This window comes from Equus caballus, chromosome 23 (genome assembly GCF_041296265.1).
Source record: "Equus caballus isolate H_3958 breed thoroughbred chromosome 23, TB-T2T, whole genome shotgun sequence".
NCBI classification, from domain to species: Eukaryota; Metazoa; Chordata; class Mammalia; order Perissodactyla; family Equidae; genus Equus; species Equus caballus.
This window is the reverse complement of record NC_091706.1, coordinates 18,077,020-18,090,192: the sequence shown is the minus strand read 5'-3', so window position 1 is coordinate 18,090,192 and position 13,173 is coordinate 18,077,020. Positions and strand designations below refer to the sequence as shown.

At 47.1% G+C, this 13,173-nt stretch overlaps 1 protein-coding gene across 6 annotated transcripts in view; it reads left to right on the top strand.

Moving 5' to 3' along the window:
- The window catches only part of LOC100055310 (spermatogenesis-associated protein 31D4), a 31,663-nt gene extending 19,352 nt beyond the window's left edge, over window positions 1-12,311 (top strand). For 2 of the 6 annotated variants that reach the window (XM_070248481.1, XM_070248482.1), the window contains 5 exons: window positions 3,907-3,999; window positions 6,037-6,304; window positions 7,035-7,080; window positions 7,667-7,727; window positions 8,010-12,311. In XM_070248481.1, coding sequence (XP_070104582.1) covers window positions 6,107-6,304; window positions 7,035-7,080; window positions 7,667-7,727; window positions 8,010-12,258 — 4,554 coding nt within the window. In that variant the 5' untranslated portion in view covers window positions 3,907-3,999; window positions 6,037-6,106 and the 3' untranslated portion in view covers window positions 12,259-12,311. Of the gene's footprint in view, window positions 1-3,899; window positions 4,000-6,036; window positions 6,305-7,034; window positions 7,081-7,666; window positions 7,728-8,009 lie in introns of all 6 variants that reach the window. The other 4 variants (XM_070248479.1, XM_070248480.1, XM_070248483.1 and 1 more) reach the window with 3 other exon arrangements.
- The last annotated feature ends 862 nt before the right edge of the window (window positions 12,312-13,173 follow it).

The following is a 13,173-nucleotide window of genomic DNA, read 5'->3' as shown; positions in this document are numbered from 1 at the left end:
AAAGAGTCCTATGAGATACAGTGACTAATGTGCACATTTCCCTTGAACTCTCAACCAGCTTCTCTTTTGCCAGTCATCTTTCCAAACCACAGATCTGAGTATGCCATGCTTCTGGTTATGAAAACCTTAGCTTCCCACTGCCCTCAGCGCAAGTTCAAGCTTCTTAAACTGTCATTCAAAGTCTTTCACAATTGAGTCTTCTAGTTTTTCAGTCTGTTTTCTACTCTCATTCTCAGGCACATACACTGTGCTTTAGCGTGACCAGACATGTACTTTCATATATGTTACAAGTTTGCTCATGTTCCCTCTGGCTGGATTGCACTTCCTCTTCCCACACTCCTTTCTGACTTTCTAGAACTCAAGAACAGAACCTTGAGATCATAAGGTGTTCATTATTTTCAAATGTGAAGCATAGGCATCACCATCATTCCTACTGATTCAAGGGTTAATTTTGAGAGTGTTGGTCGGAGGGCAGATTGATGCCCCCAGAGATTTGAATAAAAACTGCATTTAGACCCCAAAGATCTCATTTCCTAGGGAATCTCACATGGTTATACTACCAACATCTCAGAAAGCAAGAAGCTTAGATGAAGGACACAGAGGAACCTTATATGCATATCACTAAGTGAAAGGAGCAAATCTGAAAAAGCTACACACTGTCTGATTCCAACTATGTGAGTAACATTCTGGAAAAGGCAAAACTCTGGAGATGGTAAAATAGATCAGTGGTTGCCAGGGGTTAGTGGGGAGGATGGGATGAAGAGGTGGAGCACAGAGTATTTTTAGGGCAGTGAAACTACTCTGTATAATGCTACAATGATGGATACATGGCATTATACATTTGCCCAAAGCCATGGAATGTATGACACCAACAGTAAACTCTCATGTAAACTATAGATTTTGAGCAATAATGATGTATCATTGTAGGTTTATCAATTGTAACAAATGTCCCACTCTGGTGCTGGATGTTGATAATGGGAGATTTTGTGTGTTTGTGTGTGGGGAGCCATAGAGGAACACAGTATTTTCTTTTCAATTTTGCTGTGAACCTTAAACTGCTCTAAAAAAGTCTAAAGCATAGAAGAGGGGAAGGAAGAGGAAGAAAGGGAAGAGGAGAAGGGGACAAGTGACCTCAAGGCCTATTTCACTTGGCACCAACTCTAAAGTTTTCCTTGACTCCTCTCTTCTCTTCCTCTGGGCAGGAGAATTAATTGCTCCTTTATCAGTGTTTTCACTGCGTTCTTATTCCTACTTCTTTTACAGTTTCTATCACTTTGTCATAGTTGTTACAGGTGTCACTTGCTGAACTATGACCTGCCCGAGGGCAGAGGCACTGCCTTATTTTGTTGATATTTCTACTAGAAATACTACATAGTAGAGTTCAGTAAAAGTTTATTCTGTGAATGAATGAAGGACATGGTACAGCTATCGTTTTAAATGTAGTTTTAAAGGATATTTCCCCAGAATCTGTTCTTCTTCATGCTTTTTGGTATCCTGAAAACAGCTGCCCCCATGTGGCTCATGCCAGGGACAGTGGTCAGGATGTGAGAGGACTGTCCCTAGAAAATTGAGAATGTATGAGAATCCCAAACTAATGACTTAGCCCTATTGAGTCTCCTCCAATGGCAGCACGTTATTCTGCTAGAGCTTGTGGCAAACACAATCCTGGGAGACAGAAGCAAGTGCCGTCTGAAATCCAGGACCAGACTTCTGTGGTCATGTTGGTCCATTGGGAAGATGTCATGGGATTGTGGGGAGAAGATCTCACGCTGCCAAAAGCCATCTCTGCCACCTCTGCATGGCTGCCTGAAATGGTCTGGCGAGGGCTTTGTTACAGGGCTTAGGGTGAGAGAGATGTAAAATGTGTGAGGTGCATTCCTGGAGGGGTGACGTTTCAAATGTTATTATTCATTTACGCCTTACTGAGAGTCAAGTGTAATACAGCTCTTGGAGGCAGGTTCTAAGAGGGGAGTAGAGAAAAGCTATAAAGACATTGGTGCTGAGAGGGCAAAGGAAAATGTACCTAAGAGGGGACAGAATAACAACAATAGCTTTATTTGTTTTTGATGAAGAAGACTGGCCCTGAGCTAACATCTGTGGTGATCTTCATCTATTTTTTGTATGTGGGATGCTGCCACAGCGTGGCTTGATGAGCAGTGCATAGGTCTGTGCCTGGGATCTGAACCTGCGAACCCTGGGCCGCCAAAGCAGAGCATGCGAACCCAACCACTATGCTGCTGGAACGGCCCCAAATTTGCCAGCATTTAATGGAGACAGTAAACATTCTTAGCAACACAACTGCTTTAATTTTAGGACTCTGGCATTCTTTGTATTTCAAGAAGTCTCTAAGTAATATTGTTGAAAATAGACACGTTGAGGATGTACGGGATTTAGTAGTCAGGGTTCTGCTACTCACTTGCTGAATGATCTAGGGAAGTCACTCACCCACTCTGAGCTTCAGTTTTACTCATTGATAAAAGGGGCACAATAATACCTGTCCTGCTTGCATCCCAGGGTGGTTGTGAAAATCCACTGAGATCGCTGAAAGTAAAGTGCTTTAGAAATTAGACACGTAAGTTTCTTATTTACTGTTGATGTTAGTGTGGGAGGGGCAAGTGCTATGGACCTCTCCCATTAAACATTGATGGGGTTTCTTTCTGGTGTTACAAAAAGAACAAACAAAAAAAGTTATACCTTTAGAATCTTGTTCCTTGTTTAGAAAAGGAATCGTACCAGCATTTGGGGGAAAGCCTTTTTATTGAAACTTCTGGTAGGTGTTAACTGAAGGCACTCGGTGTATGTTAAGGATATCTAGCCAACACGTGCCCTTGTAAAGGAGGCAAGCTGCTCTTTGACCATCTTTGTTGATTTGTATCAGAAACTGGAGAGGGGAGAGCTGCAGGGATGCCCTCCTGAGGAGCCCGGTGTGTTTGAGCAGTTGTCACCCACAGTGTCTCCCTTCTCTGATCTCTTCCTGAGATCGCTTGGCAGTTCCCAGATGTGCCGGGGCCTCTCCTGTGCTGTCGCTCTTGACCTGTGCAGGGCTTTTCCCTAAACCCACAGCTCATGGTTCAAGGACAGAGACATGACTTACAGATACTTGTGTCTCCTGGTTTCCAGCAGTAAATTTTTATTAAATGAAACTTGGCTCAGGCTGCCTATCAAGGTGAGGAGAAAGTGGCACCTCCCTGCAGGTTTTGTCCTCCAGGAAGGGTACCTGTTCCTGCGTAATTGAAAGGAGACTCGCGCCAGAGTGAAGGCTGTCTCACCCTTTCACAGAGATCAGGTGACAGTGCTGGGCTGTGGGCATCAGAGCAAGGGCATCACAGCTTAAGAAAGACGTGAGAAATTAGGAGACCCGTCAGAGGACAGCTGTCATGAAGATAACGAGTATGGAAAAGAAGATGTAGGAGGAGGGGAGGGAAGCACTGGGATTATTTAAACCTGACAAGAGGAGCCTGAAAAAGCGTGACAGGTGGTTGATTTTTGAACATACGTGGGGTGATCATACAGACCAGAGCTTCTCAGCCTTTTTCGTGGCAGGCGCTCTTAGGAAGAGATCATATTTACAGGGCCCACAAGGGCACTCAGATGAGGCTGCACAAGATGAGATTTTGCCCTGGGCTTTGACACTCCTGGGTCCCACCTGCCACCCGAGGGCTGAGGGGATCAACAGCTTAGCACAATACAACCTATCCTGGCCTTTGGGGAGTATATGGACTGAATGTTTGTGTCCCCCCAGTTGACATGTTGGAACCTAATCCCAATGTGATGGCATCAGGAGATGGGGCCTTTGGGAGGTGGTTCGGTGATGAGGGTGGAGCCCTCATGAAGAGGATTAGTGTCCTCATACAAGAGACCTCACAGAGCTCCCTCACCCTCTTTTTCCACCACGTGAGGTTGCAGGGAGAAGGCAACTGTCTGTGAACCTGGAAGTGAGCCTGGCCAGACACTGAATCTGCTGGTGTCTTGATCTTGGACTTCCAAGCCTCCAGAACTGTGAGAAATCAATGTTTGTGGTTTAAGCCTCCCAGTCTGTGGTATTTGTTACAGCAGCCTGCACTGACTAAGGGATGTGTACACCTGTAGAGGGCGGGGACTGTCTGTATTTTAGGTAGAGTAAGAAAAAGTGGGGTCAGAATAAAAAAGAAAAGATTGAAATAAAGGGAGAAAATGCTTTATTGTTGGATTTGAAAATACTGGATTATGTCGATGCAAAATAACCAATAACTGTTTTATAAATAAGAGAAATAAGGTAAGTTTAACTTGAGCCAGACTGAGGATTATAACCCAGGAAGGCCTTTCCCAGAAAGGAAGAAAGCATTCCACAGACGCATGATTTTCAGTACAGAATTATATCTTTTTAGAACAAAGAACATACATTAAACATGCCCAGGATATATTTTCATCAAAGTTTCAGAGGTATTCAGTTGCAAACTAGCAGGTCAACATGATCCTGAAGTCAGGAAAGGGAACTTATTTTAGCAGTTCCAACGAGGACGTTACCAATAGTGCATAAGGCAGGGAAGTGTGCATTCTTATCTTAAGAGCTTGCACTCTTCACTTTAATGGTTAAAGCATATGTACAGTGCATGTTTGAGAGGCCGTAAGGTAGGCTTCTTGAGTTCAAGTCAAATCAATTTTGAACACAAATAGTTACCCCATATACCTCAATGTGAAAGTCTCTTGTCATTTGGTTTGTCAAAAGATGTGTGTGTTTGTGTGTGTGTGAGTGTGTGTGTGTAGTGTGTCTGAAAGTCTTTATGCAGCTTAAGCTTCACTAACTTCAGAAAAATAAGTGCTACAGACTTACCCCCAAGATCATTTGAAGGTATAATTATTCACATTTATATTATATTTTATTTATCTAGTTTGTGAATGTTGAATAATGAATTATGCATTTAATTATTTGAGTCATCCTCTCTGAAGATGCTAAAGGCTGACTGAAAAAACCTCTAAAATTTGCTATTCAGTATTCACAAAACTAAAGTGTAGAACTTTAAGTTGTGTATCTGAGTTCATGTAAGGAAAAAGCATTCTATAGAAAGGATAGATTTGGGGATGATTACGATCCTGAGTGTAAATTTCTGGGTACAAGCAAAACTTCTGGGCAGTATCTCAGACTTGCAAGGCATTAGAATTGGTGAGACCCAAGTCCAGTTCTCCAAAGAGTAAAGGTGGACCAAGGTGATATGTGGGGTACAGATGGAACAAGCAGAAAATTCCATTAAGTAAATATATTATCTGATGAAAAGGTGGAGTTGGAAAATAGGACTACAGGCAGTGTCACCCCGGGCCCTCCGGGACTAGTTCAGCTGACTCCATCTCTTATCAACAGAGTGACTAAGAATTATCCTTCAGACAATCTTCAGAGTCATGTAGCCAGAGCATGCACAAAAGACGTCTTGACCCAAAATGACTGCAGAACCACGGATCCCCCTTCCCATGGAACCCAAGGACTGGGACACAACGGAAACTTAGAAGTCAGACTCTTATCAGAAGCAAGGGATCCCTCATTCAGGAAGATTTGGTGTTAAAATTCCTTCATCTCATCATGAATGTTTACAACCCTATCATAAAAGTGTAGAACCTCATCATAAACGTTCAGAACCCCGTCATAAATGTGTAAAACCTTACTATAAATCCTTGAAGCCCACCAATCAAAACCCGTGCCCCCAGTGTTTCAAGGTGCCACACTGTTCTCCCTAACCTCTTAAATTTCCCCAAATTCTGAATCAGGGACACAGATCTGAGGGCACATGCCGCCTGTTCTCCGTGCAGATGCATCTTTCAGAATAAAGCTGATCTCTTTTCCCAAAGGCGGATGCCATAATTAATTGGCTATTTCTGTGCATTGGGCAAAAGAACCCCAATTTTGTGTGGTAACATTAGCAGGGCAGAGGGACCTAGAGGGCCCAGGAGGAGTGGAGAGATGTGCCAGTCTGGTGGGTGGGGGAGGGGCTGTGGGCACACCTCTTCATGTCCCCTCCCCCACCCTCAGAAACCTTTGTGACTCTTCTGTGCTCTGTGATGCAGGCCTGGGACTATAGGCAAGCGCTGGCACTCTCAGAGCTCAGTTGCTTCAGGCAGCCTCGCGATTCAGACAATGGAGTTCAGCTATTGGAATGTTCTCTCATTTCTGAATAGCCCTATTGAGTTGTGTCTGAGCATCTGCTCAGCATTCTTAGATACTGACCCCAACCTCACCTTCCTGTGTGGGTTGTGGTTGCTGCTTCTGTTCCTGTGCTACCTGGTGGGGATTCCATCTTTATCAACCTTCTGGAAAACCAAAGCTTTCCAAAAGGTAAGGAATGCTGGGGAAGCCCGTAACAGTGATTCTTTATTGTTTCTATCTTTATCCCCATATTTTAAAAGGAGTTTGGTTGGCTCAGAGAGACACCTAAGATGGGAAGTCTGAGTAGAGGATGGAGTAGCATCCTTCTAGGAGCATAGGCCGGGCAGGGCTAGGGGTTCAGCAGGGAATGTTTCCCTTTGAAGCTCACAGACCATCTGGGTGTAGTGGAGGATTCTGGGATAAAATCCCCAACAGTGATTTCATGGCCCCAGATTGGGTTATTTAGAGAGTTTGGGATCTCTGCAGGAGAACAGAGTTCCCAACACTGGATCATGAGTCACATTCACCTGTCAGGCGTCATTTTTATCTGGCAGATCAGAAGAGCAGGGCTGAACCTCTGAGCAGAGGCTGGAGTCTGAGCTCTGTCCAGGACACAGGGTCTATCTGAGGGAGCACAGACGTATCTGTCGGCCTCAGAGTCTATGCCCTCCTTGAGCAGAGGACTTCTGACTCAGAATACCAAATGTAGACCTCATAGACAAAATCTTTCTTCGAGTTTTTCAAAGAAGGAAAAATTGAAATACTTTATCATTTAAAAAAATTAATAACAGGAAGGAACACAAAGTTCTATTAATTAAAATAGTCATATTATTCATGGGATAATGAGTATCTGAGTTTCCTAGAGAGAGAAGGGAGAGAAATGAGTCCCAGCTTCTGATTCTTTTCTTTTTGTTCTCAGCGTAAGGGCGCAGCCAAGAGGAGAAGGAAAGGTGGAACATCGGGAGGTAAGGTCCTGCTTATTCCACCTGAGCTCTCCAAGGGTGACTCTCCCTGTCCTTTCCATGAGGTCCCAGGTCCATGACCTCTGAGGATGTCAGGTGCTAGCCACAGTCCCTGTCAGAAAACAGAGCCCTCAGAGGAGAGGCTCATGGGAAGGCAGTCAGAACCTGAAACGCTTCTCAGACTCCTGCTCTGCCCACCTCTGGGCATGAAGCAGTGATGGACCGGGGACAATGGGTATTGCCCAATAGGTGGCCATGTTAGATGTCAAGAGTCAGAGCTTCTGTCTCCTGACCTTGTGAAAGTACTTTGACTTCCTGGATGATCAGATTCGTCTTTGAGGTAACCATTGACCTGTGCTCCTCACATGGTGGTTTCGAGCATCGCATGAGATAATGTATGTGAAAGTACTTTACATATGAAGCAACATACACATATGAACCTTGTTAATATCAGTGACCATTTGACCTCATCTGCTGATTCTTAGGGCTTTCAGAGTTTAATGTCCCAAAGGTCTCCCATAAAGGGACTCCTGTCTAACATCTATGCTTCTACCCACTCCCTCCGTAACCCACTCTCCTGGTTGCCCAGGTTGGAGACGTTACAAGAAGGAAACAGAGGACATAAGGAAGCTGATTTCCATTCTGAAAAGGTAACCAGTCTTTCCACTTCTTTCCTGATCCCTCTTTAGCATGTTCTGTGCCATTCCAGGGATTCAGTGCAGCCTGCCCTAGTCATGCCAGGGGGTTGCCATAGGAACGGGTATGTGAATGAAGGCCTTGGGGTGAGGGCTGTTGAGTGTATTGTCAAGTCATAGATGTGGGGCATTGTGAAGGGGCAGCAGGCTTCAGGTGGCCCCTCCCCCCACCCCAGGCCAGCAGGTCCTCCTTTCTTCTGGTCCTGGCTGCAGCTTTGTATCTCCTGTCTCCCACAGCCCCTCGGGCCAGCATCACGATACCACCCGCTTTCGTCAACTGTTATGTCCAGACCCCTCCTGTGAGGTGTGTAATAGCATAACTGCGGAGGTCAATCGGCTGCTGTTCCTGGAGGACCTGGAAGATGATACTCTCTCTGTGTCCTCTTTGGCTTCCACAGCTTCTGTGACTGAGTCCTCATTCACTCTGTCCTCTGCCTTCTCAGAAGTCCCTCCAGGAGGCCTAACACCAGCCCCTACACCTGAGCCTTCCCCACCACCCCCCTCCATTCTTTCACCTAACCCAATGACACCCTTAGCTGAGTTTCACTCACCCTCACCAATGGGTCACTCTATGCCACCAGAGTCTTTTCCTTCCTTGGATTCCGAATTCCCAGTGGACCATTCCCCACCCCAACCCCTTGCCTTTCCCCCTCTGCCACCACATGGCACTCAGACAGTGGATCCTTTTCTCCAACCAGAGGCCACTTTGTCTGTGCATACCTTCTCTCTTGACTCAACCCTTTCCCAAGATGTCAACCTCTTACCAAATGTGTCCCAGACAATGGATCCCACTGATTCATTGACTTGTCATCACACACCACCAACCCTGTCTGTTTCACCACCACGAGACAGTGCTTTAACTGTGACTCAATCTGATTCACTTTCCACCTTATTGAAGCCTGTGCTGGAGAACTCATCTCCAGATAGCCCTGGTGGGTTGTCTACTTGTGTCCCACCAATCAAAGGCACTGACCCTTCAAGCCTCTCGGTTTCAGAATTCTCCTCGTGGAAAGCTCATGCCAAAGACTTGTTCCCTTCCACTTTGGCACAATGTGATTTCAAACAAGAGTTTCTTGCCCTCCACTCTTCAGGGGGCTTTTTGAGGGGAGACCCTGCCAACAACCTTGTGGAACCTGGTAACCTCCCATTTCTCAGCCCTGATGTCCTGGCACTCTTGGAGAGACAAGTCCAAAAGAGGACTGATTTTCTGATGAGGGGTTCTTTTCCAAAAGAACTTAGGCCAGACTACCAATTAAATTCTTCAGAGCAAATGTTGGAGTCAATTGCTGATAAGCATGACTCAGCATTCTCCCTGCCTTTATGGAACAGCAAAGGGAAACCAAAGGAGCTGCTTGTGCACCAGCAGCCCCCATATCCTAAGGCCTCAGAGGACCATTTACAACAAAAACATGTCCAGCTCTTCTGGGGTCTCCCATCTATGCACAGTGAGTCCTTGGCCCCTGCTGACCATGTCTCAGGTGACTGTTCCTCTATCTTCATTTTCACTACAATATTTAATGCCTCCACAGCTGAAGAATCCCCAGTACTTTCCCATCCTCTACCTTTGTCCTTGCCTGAGATGCAGCCTCAAGCCTTGCCTCAAACCCTGCCCCAATCCCAGCCCCTACCTCTCAGTCAGGTCCAACCCCAGGCCCACCTTCAGTCCCCACTCCCCATCCTACCATCTGGTCCTCTACCTGAGACCCAGATCTCTGGAGTGTGTTTCCATAGACCCCAGAATGAATCAGAGTCTGTCATCTCATCTGAAATTGAACAACTGGAGTGGAATGTGTTGCAGAAGCAAGAGGAAAGTTTGTGGGGTTTACCCTCCGTGGTCCAAAGATCTAGGGAAGACTTTCGTCCTTCAGCTCCCAGTTCTCCTTACCTCCAGGCCTCCCAGGCCCATGTTTCAACCTCTATCTTTCCTGGAGAGTTTCCTCTCAGTGATGAGCTTCGGGAGAAACTAGACCACCACCTTCGAAAGAGGCTCATCCAACACCGCTGGGGCCTGCCCCGCAGGATCCATGAGTCTCTGTCACTGATGATGCCTCTAAGAGATTTTTCAGAGATTCCTGAGTCAGAGCACAATCATGGACACTCATGTGTCTCTCTGAACAAAAATCTAAATGGTGGACTCAGCCATCCTGGAAGCTTCTGTGAGAGGGGCTCAGAAATGCTTCAGCTAGAGAAGGATGTGGGGAAGGATCAGGGACATAGCTCAGAGAACGGCCCAAAAGCTGATCTGTTGAGTGACCCAGAGAGCTCTTCAGATAATGATCTGGGCTGTGACTCTGAGAAAGACCTAACTAGTCACATGGCGAGTCTGTCAGGGAAAAATTCAAGGGCCTCAAGTGCGAGTCTAGATCAGAAACAATTTAAAAATGTCCTAGAAGTACAGTTGAGCAAGAACTTTGAGGAAATCAATGAGGGTCAGCTCCCTGGGACTGTGCGTAGTTCATGGCATGCTGTCAAGCAATCACTGCAGATTTCTGTGAAATCCCACACCCAAATAACACAGAGGAGTTTGCCACCATCAGTGGGTGGGGACTACTGCGTGAATACCTTCCAGGACCTTTCCTTCATTGATTTCAGTGCACGACAGACGCTGGAAGCCCATATTAGAAGCTTTCGTATGAGGATGCTGTGGGGCCTTCCCCGCAGGGTCCTTGAATCCATAGAGATCTTTAATTTGAAAGGTGCAGCATCCGAGTCCTTGTCCCATTCCTACCTTCTCTCCTCAGCCAACCTGATTTCTGAGGTGGACTCCAAATCTGGGGGCCTTGAGCCCCTTAGAGGGAGCTCTAAACCTGTTCATCAAGGCAAAGCAGGACCAACAAGTTCAGCTCCTGTCCTGGATCATTCTCACCCTGCCACCTCACCTATAGGCAGGGAAGGACAGGGGACCTTTAGACAATCACCCTCTGGTATGAACCAAGAGCTTGCAGAGGATGTTCAGCGAATTAAGGGTGCCAGACAGACTCTTCTGCCTGTCACACACGGCGTCACAGGCAAAGCCAGTCAGAGACTTTCTCCCCTAGGGAACAGATACCCCCCAAAGCTGCCTGCAAGGCAAGCTGAGGCCAGACATGAGCCAAACGGGAAGAGTGTGAGTTCCAGGGATGGAGTAGAAACAAGACAGGGCAAAAAGACAGATAAGTCTGAACCTTCAGCTGCATCCAGGGAGATATTCAGGGCCAAGGAGCTCAATGCTCTTCAGTCAAAAACTGGCAACGTCTTGACAACCAGCAAGCCAGGAAACTCCCAAATGATGACTAAAGTAGAAACTACCGGGACCACTGAAAGGCCTCCACCAAAAAGACCAGTTCCCCAAGATCCTCAATCATCAGGCCTTAAAGAACTGCTGTTTGCTGAATTAAAGTTTAAACTAGAGAAGAGGAATCAGAGCCAGGTCCAAGGCCAACCCACTGATAGGTCCCTTGCCTCAGAGAGCTTGACTTACAAGGCGTCACTGACTCATGCCCAGGGTGTCTCCACTGGGGACATGAGAGCTTCCCAGGTACCGCGTACCCATTTGGAGGACAGAGGAATCAGCATGGAGCAGCAGCAGGAGCCTTGGCTCCCGAAGCAAGTCTTAAGGAGGGGCCAGGATAAGGATTTCCCACCAGCTGCGAAGACAGCGAGCCCTCTGGGCCCCAAGGCAGAAGAGCTTGGTGGAGGGGATGCAGGGTTGGGGACATCCCAACATAGAAGGAAGAGCTTCTTTACTCACAACAAGGCATTAGAGGAGACGGTTGGGAACAAGTCTTCCCAGACCCCATCACAGAAGGGACAGCCTCCTCCTGAAAGCCTCTTCAGGAAAAAGATGAAGCACGTTTTGCAATGGCTTCGTCCCGGGACAAAAGGCAAAAGCCAAGAAAATTCCCAGGAAAAGGGCAGCCCCGTGTCATCGGCGCAGAGCAGGGGCCCAGTTAAGAGAGCTGCCCTTACTGGGATGACCACAGCTCAGAAGACCATGATGGTTCCTGGGAAGTTCCCAGAGGAGAAACCGGGGCGTTGGCATGCAACAGATGTCACCTGCCTTCAAGAGCCCCTTCCTTCCCCAAGGAAGTTTGGGAAAACTCAGCGGAAGGCAGAAGTGCTGGCTCGGGCAGATCCCATCCAGGGACATCCTTCCAACTACAGGGCTCCCACCTGTAAAGTGACAAAAAAGCCCTGCCGCCAAGAAGTTGTCTTTGCTGGCCAGAGTGATCCTGCAAATATTAGACGGATAAGAGATGAGGACGGACACCACCAGAAAGTTGTGGCCTTTAGGAACCATCTATTAGATCAGTGGTATCCCTCATCTGTGCCCCGCAGGGAACATGTGCCCCATCCAAGCCCCACCTGCAGGAGCCAAGCCAGCCAGGGCCCTCCAGCCACTCTCACCACTGCTCAAGGCACGGTGTTCAGAGACCTGTCTCTGCTATGTCACCAGAAAATGCTTCTCCAGCATTTCCAGAGAGGAAAGCTTCCTGCCCCCAAATAATTTCTTCTCATGGAGAACATTGATTCTCCCAAATAAATGATTCTCTAAGAATAGTGAAGTCTTCTCTGTGTACTGTGTTGGGGGCATGGGTTTCGGGTAACTCAGGGCTTGTGCTTTGGGAAAGGAAGAGTTAGTCCAGCTCTTACTGTTCTCTTCCTTTGGTTTCTAACAGGTGACCAGTCCCCTGGAGCTCTTGTTGACAGAGATATGACGTGTCCCCCAAAGCCCATTTCCTCCCTGATGAGTTTGAGATGGGCTCTGTCTCCTGCCTCTTAGCTTAGCCTTAACGAAAACGTAGAGCAGCCCACACCTTCCCCTCACTGGATGTTTCATATCCTGCAGAGCAGTAGGGAAGACAGGTCTTCTATATCTGAAGAGGGTCAAGGACAGGTACATTTTTCAGACGATAACAGTGAAGAAGAAACAGTGGCTTCATCATGATTTATAAGTCAGTGACCGGAGGACCCCACAGGTGGGTGAACCCTGGAGAGAAGTGTTTGGGGGTACTGCTGCAGTGGATCCTGGGCTGGTGGGGGAGGGGCTAGGAACAGCACAGATGCTGCTTAAGAATCTGTCACGTGGGTCATCTTAATGTGGTGGGGAAGCATACTTTAGACTTTACACTGAAGTTTCCTTACTGGAAAGACAGCTGGGGGAAGTGGTTCCCCTCCCGGGGTATTTCTTCAGATTGCTGATTGATGACATTTTGTTGCAGAGCAAAAGCATCACTTGGCTGTCAGTGGTAGTAATGTTGACCAGGCAGCCACCTACCTCCCAGGGTAAAATAAAGCCGAGAGTAAGGAAAAGATGCCTTAGACGGAGTGGGAAGGTAAGAAAAACTGAAGAGGGGAAGGAATGACCTTGCTGGTGGAACAAAGGTTTATGCCTCATCATCCATATTGTCACCCTGTCCTG